Here is an 8,891-nt window from a genome sequence, read left to right as displayed (position 1 = left end):
ACCTGGATGACGTAACTACAAATGGTTATAATGTCGACTTTATCCATTTTTAGTTCAATTAATACATTTGTGCATTCACCTTCTTGTGATGCAAAACTGTTGAGGTAGTAATAATAATATTAATCCGAATTAACCAGAATCTCTTTAACTTATCAAAACTAAAGAAGAACACTATGAGTAAAGATATTAAACGACGCAGTACATTAATTATATTCCTGATAAATTAATGTAGTGCTTTACTAATAATTATATAGTACTCTTAGTAATGTTGATATAGCTAATAATATTTCTGTGAATATTACAGCAATATCTGATCTGATTTTATTATAAATGCTATTCTGTAATAAATAGCATTTATAGTAAAATCATAGTGACTTTTTGAAATGCAATAAATTCAAAATGATTTCATTATAAGACATTCTATAATATACTTTATCTTACCTGGAAACTCCAAAATGTTGAAAAGTTATATAAAAGTCTTTAAATTAGTCACCAAAACTAAATAACAATAATAATCACATGACTTGAACTGGTCAATTCGAACACTAGAAAGTAGAAAAACAAGAAAGAATTTAAATTTCATTGTTGTTTCGGTTTTCGCCGATTGCCATCAGGTAGCACCAGCTCCCTCTATTAATTAATTGCTTATTTTAAAAATTTTATCTGTGGTGCCCTCTAGTGGCATGGCGGGTTCAACTAAATAATGAATTAACATTTATTAATGAGTCGATAACCTCCTCCACCCCAAATTTGGTATACATTGATAAAGGCATTTAGACACTATTAAAAAAAAAACATTTTTAAACGTTTGCCTAAATCGTTTTATTTTTGTCCAAGGAATCTGTGGTAACCGTTGTACCCTCATTTCGCGGATACCCTGTCTAATAGATCTCAATCTTAAACCTTTTTTTCTTTTTAGGGATCCAACGAGACACGAGTTTCGCGAGGCTCTAGCCCGTAACTTCTTTAGACATGCGCAAAATTGGGAGGCAATGCCCCGCAGACGTAGACATACCACCGCTCAAGAAGATGTTACGTTGTCCGCCCTAAGGGACATAGCGACCGCGGCCAATCCCGAAAATCCGGAAATTATTATGCTCGGAAGTCGGGAGGGCGGCAATGGGACTCCAACGAGAACCCAATTGAGGTGAGAAGATTGATTATGACTTATTTTAGTTTCTTACTGGGTTCTTGGTTTTTATGGTATTATCAATTTTTATGATTTTTAGAACTGCATGTTTTCTTGATGCTTGACGAGTTTCTTTTCATTTACAGATTTATTAAAGTGAGCAACCAAGGTAACAAAGTACGGACTAAAAGCTACTACAAAATCAAACTATTACCGTGGAAATTAACGTTGGACCGTCTCGGCCTCTTGGCTATGTTAGACCGCAATCTAACCGTAGCCGAAACCGTTTTAACTGTGATCTTAGGTGTATTAGTGTCCGTATTAGGTGCGGCGTTGTTATATTTAAATTTTTACCAGGACATGTTAGCTTTTCTTTTCTGTTTTATAATGGCGAGCGCGCAGTATTCCCTATTGAAAAGCGTGCAACCGGACGCCGCTTCTCCAACTCACGGATTTAACCGGATGATCGCTTACTCCAGACCAATTTACTTCTGCCTGTTTTCATCGATAATTCTTATAATGCACTTTAATATAACCGGGGATAGTCCGCAATTAATACTTGCTAGAGATTTTTTGATTATGTTCATTTTGTTTTTTCCGCTGCTGTTTTCTTTAGGCCTATTCCCGCAAATTAACACGTTTATTTTGTATCTTCTGGAACAGGCTGATATTCATTTATTCGGCGGTAAAGCGATGTGTAACTTAATCGGGGCGTTTTACTGTGTTTTCCGCTCGGTGTGTTCCGCTTTGATTTTGAGCGGACTGGCCTACGCGGGCCTAAGCGAGAAAAAAAAGTCGCAGGATATTTTTTTTTCGGTTTTTGTCGCTTGTTTAGTTGCGCTTAGTTATCATTTGAGTAGGAGCGCCTCCGATCCGGTCCACACATTTAATTTAATTAAGAAGCATATGTGGTCCCCTGATTTATATATGGAGAGAGAGCTAAAGCGACATGAAGATGATGGAGAGAAAAACGTGGAAAATGGATCTGAAAATGTTACAATCAATGGTAAGTTTTATATTTTTTTTATTAATAATATTACAAATATCCATGCATTGGAAGTTTTATTTACCTATGTTTTTGAAAATCATGTCCAAGAGGAATAGACAGTTTCTGGTAACTTGAGTCATAACTCCACTTCAAGTGATCGGTTCGATTTTTATTTGAAGAGTTTTTTGGAACGTTCCTCATGTTTCATAAAAAAACTCAAAAAACCATACAGTGGAAGTTTTTTTATACAAGTTTTTGAAAATCATATACAGCAGTAAAAGGTAGTTTCGGGTAACTTCGGTCATAACTACTTCTGGTGCTCAGATCGTTTAGATTTTCATTCTAAGAGTTTCTTTGGAATGTTCTCCATGTTCATAAAAAAAAATTCAAAAATCCATACATTGAAAGTTTTTTTTATCCAAGTTTTTGAAAATCATGTCCAAGAGAAAAAGGCAGTTTCAGGTAACAGGAGTCATAAACATCACTTCTAGTGCTCAGATCGATTTGATTGTATTTTAAGAGTTTCCTTGTAATTTTCTTTAGCTTTTACTAGAGAACCCAAAAAATCAATACATTAGAAGCTGTTTTATCTAAGTTTTTGAAAATCATGTCCAAGAAGAAAATCAGTTTCAATTTGAGTCATAACTCCACTTCTGGTGCTCGGATCGGTATATCAGTTTGATTTTTGTCTAGAGAATCTTAGAATGTTTTTCCGCTACTAGGACTCATGCATTGGCCATTTTTTATCCAAGTTTTTGGAAGCCATAGCCAAGAGAAACACAGTTTCACGTAACTTGAGTCATAACTCTACTTCTGGTGGTCAGATTTATTTGACATTTTTTTAAGAGTATTCTTGGAATGTTTTTTAGCTTTCATTAGAAAATTATGAAAATCCATGCATTGGAAGCTCGTTTATCCAAGTTTAGGCAGTTTCCGGTAACTTAAATGATAACTTCACTTCTGATGCTTAGATTGGTTTGATTTTTATTTGATTAGAATTTTTTCGGAATGTTCTTCAGATTTCATTAAAAAAAACTCCAAAATATATTTAAAGAAGCCTATTTATCCAAGTTTTAAAAAAATCAGCGGGCGAACTCTCTAACTCGATAGAAAGAAAATTTCTTTCTATTATAGAAAAAAAGTCTAAACCCTACTCTCAATCTCAACTGGCTTCGATCGGGTAGAGTTCGGGTTGCCGTCGGCAACCTTCGGAATAGAAATATAGAAAGAGGTTGTATGGTCTTGCTATTACTTTCGTCTCTTTTTAGTACATTGAAAAAAAGATGCATTTATCTTTGTTGTGGGGATGTTTTTGTAGCAGATTTGAAAATCAACGAATTCTCATATTCTCATATTAGACCATTAAGCCCCATTTTGCAAGGACCAACATTTTTAAGAGGTGATAAAGGGAATAGGGTCGGCTTGAAAGTGATTCTAATTAAACTTACTAATTAAATAAAGTATTTTATTAGAAAATGTTAAACCATAAAAGTCCACAAAAAAATAACTTACTTAAATCACTTGGTTACAACAAATAATTAGGGTTTTATTGCAGTCAAAAGATGAACGGTATATCTGTGGGTGAACTATAATTTGTTAACTACTTTTTTCAGGTTTAAAACAATCATTAAGTTTATAAGGTCATATAGCTTATCCAGGCTTATTTACGCCCCGGAATTGGGAAATTCCCAGTGATTCTACGGAAGGGAATAAAATGGGTTTTATTACTCTTCACAAATTTTGGAAATACTATATATATAATCCTTTTATCCTTAATTCAATCGTTTGTTTTATCTCTTCCATTTCTAAGAAATTAATAATAATATGATCTATATTTTAAGACAAATATTAAAATATAAATTTAATAGTGAATATATTTTAATTAAAAAAAAAAGAAAATATAGTAAGCTATTATAAATACACACTGCGAAAGTGATAAGAAAAAATTAGGAGGATCCATCATAAAATTTGCAGTCTTATTGATACCTAAAATTACTTCAAAAATCTGTAAGAAAACTTTTCTCTTATTGGCATCCGTTATGGATATAGGATGAAAACAGAAACAATAACAAAGCATACTTATAACTTAAAAGATCGATAATGTTGAATGACATTTCAGTAATTGACATTGTGTGTTGTGAAAAATCCCATTAGCTATAAAAATAGGCTAATGTTTGTAGATTGGGTAGTATAAGAATGTCTAAAGCCGAACGATGCCGAGTGACAGAGAAAAGGTTAGCGAGTGCTAATCGCGCATAGAAAGATATTTTCTTTCTATATTTTTTCTTGTCTATTTCTTTGTTTATCGAGTTAGAGAGTACCGCTGCAGGTCCAAGAGGAACAGGCAGTTTCAGGTAATTTAAGTCATAACTGCTCTTCTGGTGCTCAGATGGGTCTAATTTTTGTTTTAGTTTTTTTTTGAATATTCTTTAGCTTTCATTAAAAAAAATCACGAAAATACATGCTTTAGAAGCTTTTTTATCCAAGTTTTCAAAATCACGTCAAAGAGATAAAGGTAGTTTCAGGTAAGCCACGCCTCCATATCTGGTGCTTGTATTAAAAAAAATGACGAAAATCCATGAATCAGAAGCTTTTTTAACCCAGTTTTTGAAAACTTTTACAAATATGGATAAATATAGTATTTGTGCTAATAGGAAGGTAAACTTTATTCGTAATCCTTGTTACCCTTTGAGAGACTTATAAAATAACACATATTTTCATAAGAGAACCTATTTACAATTCAGTTTTGTAAAATTGATAACATGATAAATAAACATGATAAATTTCTTTCTATCTATCATCTTTCTTTCTAACTTGCGTTGACCAAATAATTGGCAAAATCGAAGAACCAAATTTATATTTTTATTAAGAAATACTATACTATATTATATTTCTATGCAATTGTTAAATTTATAGCTTTACTCAAAAAAAAACTTAAAATTCTAGACGATAAAGAGCAGCCTAGTCAAAAAGACCACGTGGACCCTTTACCAAAGAAACTTCAAGATACCGTCAACAATCGTCTAAAAAACGACCTAATTCTGTGCACCGTCATTGGTAAACCCCATTTATTGCCAAAAAATATTTTCAATTATTAATTTGCTTCATTTCTTTTAGCCATTTTAGTGTTTTCTTTGCACGCGAGCACCATATTTACGGTACTACAGCCAGAGTTATGCCCAGTTCTATGGTCTATAGCGGCAGGTACCGGTTTAATTTTACATTACGCTATTCCAGAGTTGCGGAAACAGTTGCCGTGGCTGTGCATTTCCAGGCCGTTGCTGCGTAGTCACGAGTATTTTCAATATCAGATCCGTGGACCAGCAAAGATTATGTGGTTCGAAGTGGTAAGGAAACAGTATACAGATTTTTTATAAAGTCAAAAGGGATACTTATGCCTCATGAAGGCATTATTAGAGTTTGGTTATTTTTTTTTCTTTTGCTTTCAGCTGTACGTGTATCTTTGTTTTTTTGAGAGAAATATATTATACCCGCTACTTACCCTTGCTGTGCTTACCGAAGACTCGTTAAAAAATGCTGATAGATATGGCACTTTAGCAGGTAAGCCGTTACATCTAGTATAGGATTGAGGATTAGTAAAAAAATAGTAACTGGGTAAAATTTGCGATTAACGACAATTTTCAGAATATCAGAAGGTAATTTAGGACTGAAAAAATGATGAGACAGAAAAAAGGTGAAACGTTTAATTTTCTTTCTTATATTATTATCTGAGTCTAGGTTATCATAAAGGATAGTAATAAATTTATGTTTTTTCTTTATAATTGGATAAGTAAACCAATCGAGAAAAACATATTTTTCAGAAAATCCAGACAGTAATTTAGAAATAAAGTAATTAAGACAGTAATTTAGATATAGAAAAAAACTAAAAAAGTTCAATTTTTTTCATTCCAAGGTATCATAAAAATTACAATAAAATGGTTTCTCTCCTCTGTAATTTGGTAAACAACGCGAGAAAAATACATTTCTGAAGTCTCAGACAGTAATTTAGAAACAAGATCATAATATAGAAAAAAGGAAGAAGATAAAAGTAATTTTCATCCTTATATCACCATGTCAGTCTGCGTTATCATAAAAGATTGTAATAACATAATGTTTTTTCTTTCTATTGGGGTAAAATATCCAATTAAAATACCATTTCCAATATATCCAGGCACTCCAGGCAGTAACAAAAGTGAGAGTTTAATTTTCTTTCTTATCGCCATCTCAGTCCAAGATTTCATAGAAATGGTAATAAAATGGGGTTTCTCTTTGCAATTTGGTAAACTATGCGAGAAAAAGACAACTCCAGAGAGTATTTGAGAGATGAAATAATAATATGGAAAATAATTTAAAAAGTTATATTTTCATTCTTATACAACATCTCAGTCTGGGTTATAAAGGATAATAATAAGATGGTGTTTTTACTTTGTAGTTTGATAAACTAAAGAAGAAAATCACAATTTCAGGAGAGTGTAGAAATAAAATGTTGATATAGAAAAAAAGGGAATATGTTCAATTTCTCATTTTCATTCGAACGTTTTTCTCATTAAAATTTTGCTAGGTTAAACGATTGTTTGAATTTTTTTTCATTTTTTATTAATGTTTCTCAATGCTTATGCATCTTCTAAAAACTACAGTATTTATTAATTACCTTCTAAAATATATTTTTTAGCCGCCTTTATCGCTTCAATATGCGGAATGAAACTACTACGAAACAATTATTCCGACCAGAACTGCCAGTACTTAATAGTCGTATTCACCGCTCTCGTTTCCAAATTCGACTTTAGACATTTGGAGGAGACATTTTTAGTCACTTACTTTTTCGTCAGCATAGCTTACTACAAGGTTTTCGAATTCCTTTTAAAAGTAAGTAGTCAGTCCCATTCGTATTCTACTATTTAAATTATGTGTATTTTATTTTTTGACAGATCGAATTTGTGATAACTTACATCGCCCCATGGCAGATTACTTGGGGCTCCGCCTTCCATGCGTTCGCTCAACCGTTTTCAGTACCGCATTCCGTTATGCTGTTTTCTCAAGCGGCCATTTCCTCTTTATTTTCCACGCCACTTAATCCGTTTTTAGGGAGCGCCATCTTTTTTACGTCTTACGTGCGTCCGGTGAAGTTTTGGGAGAGGGATTATAACACTCGCAGGGTCGATCATAGGTAAGATTTTGATTTAATATCGAAGTTGAAGTATGTGGAGCTTATAGAATTATAATAATAATAATAATAATTCGCTTTGTTCGCGGTGACCGTTCTGAACGCATCCCGGATCAGTCAGGACCTCTTAAAGGATGATAAGGATATGCGCATGCGTGATTCATTACCGATTCGGAATTTATTTCAATCGCGAACGACTGATCCACGGACTAACAACATCTAAATTTATTTGGGTTAGTACAGGTTATTTTTGTCGATTGTTTTGTTTAGGAAAAAGTTTTTTTTTTCTTTGAACAGTAAAGGTTTAAAGCAGAGAAACGATTAAGAAATACTGTAATAAATTTTAATGGAGTTATTTTTTCTCCTTCCTGTTCTTTATAATATGGGGATTCAGCAAATCGATATACCAGTTCATTAGTCAGTGCTCATTCAAAAATGTTGAAAGTACAGGTTATCATGAAATTTTGGGACAATGTTATCAAATTCGGTAACTTTTAAGAGCTTCTCCAAGTCCTTATCACTGGAACTTAAATGATCAGATGTGGTAATTTTATTATGGACAACTAATCTAGAACAAAATTGATTTAATTAAAACAGGAAGTGCTGGTTAAGCAACAAACTACCCGAAAACTAATAAAAAGTAGGACAAGCAATTATTATTTGTAATAATAACTATTATAGATTTTAAATTTAAAAATAAAATAAAATAAGCACCACTTGTCAGAAAATAAGCACGAAAAGAGTAAATAGTCGACATACATCAAGTATCAATGTCATTGAAAACCTACTGCGCAAGTCTAGAACTCAAAATTCCAATGAGAATCCAAGGATCGATTGAACTAGTTACATATTGATCCTGAACAAGTAACAAAACATCCGCGAACGGCAGGATTTCGAACTAGAAGTTCAGAACTGGTCACCGCGAACGCTCTTTTTAACAATGCGCATGCGAAGTAATTCTGAACTTGTTCAGGACTGTCACCGCGAGCAAAGCTAATATTTCTCCAAGTATAAGTAGATACATATACTATGAAAGGGCAAGAGTGCAGCTGAGCATAATTTGTTCAGTAGATTTATACACTTATTCTATATAGACATTGTTGGGTGTATTACGGAAACATTTTCAGGTTCCTTTATATTTGCTTTTTTGTGCATTTTTTTTTCTTTAATTACTGTTAACTATAACTTAAGACTACATTATTTAAAGTGCGTTTCAAGTGCATAATTATTTGGCACATGTGTGTTATTTAGCATTTATTGAAATCTGTTAGAGGGTTGAGTTTGAATAGCCCTAGGCTAGACTTCGCCAACTGATAGGTTAAGAAACATATTATAATACAAATATTATGTAATGAATTTTTGCAAATAAAAGTCGTTTATTATTATTATATTATTATTATTACATAGACTGCTTGAAAAAAAAAGTGTTAACATCCGTCCTTTACATATTTGTGAGTGAAACGTCTCTATTTCATATTTCCCCACCCAGTGGCCTCCAGTTTATGACTCACTGATTGTCTCTTAGATAATATTTTTAAATTCATTCTATTTTCTCACAATACTCTCCAGTCAAATAAGGACCATAACCAACATCATAATGGTTGAAAATA

At 32.7% G+C, this 8,891-nt stretch overlaps 1 protein-coding gene across 5 annotated transcripts in view; it reads left to right on the top strand.

Moving 5' to 3' along the window:
* The window catches only part of LOC126737205 (pecanex-like protein 1), a 78,706-nt gene that overhangs the window by 36,087 nt on the left and 33,728 nt on the right, over positions 1-8,891 (top strand). For all 5 annotated transcript variants that reach the window (XM_050441987.1, XM_050441985.1, XM_050441984.1 and 2 more), the window contains 7 exons: positions 920-1,147; positions 1,276-2,135; positions 5,064-5,174; positions 5,235-5,464; positions 5,567-5,678; positions 6,790-6,983; positions 7,046-7,284. In XM_050441987.1, the coding sequence (XP_050297944.1) occupies positions 920-1,147; positions 1,276-2,135; positions 5,064-5,174; positions 5,235-5,464; positions 5,567-5,678; positions 6,790-6,983; positions 7,046-7,284 (1,974 nt within the window). The remainder of the gene's footprint in view (positions 1-919; positions 1,148-1,275; positions 2,136-5,063; positions 5,175-5,234; positions 5,465-5,566; positions 5,679-6,789; positions 6,984-7,045; positions 7,285-8,891) is intronic.

Source organism: Anthonomus grandis, chromosome 6 (assembly GCF_022605725.1).
Source record: "Anthonomus grandis grandis chromosome 6, icAntGran1.3, whole genome shotgun sequence".
Lineage (NCBI taxonomy): Eukaryota > Metazoa > Arthropoda > Insecta > Coleoptera > Curculionidae > Anthonomus > Anthonomus grandis.
This window is presented reverse-complemented; position numbering and strand designations above follow the sequence as displayed.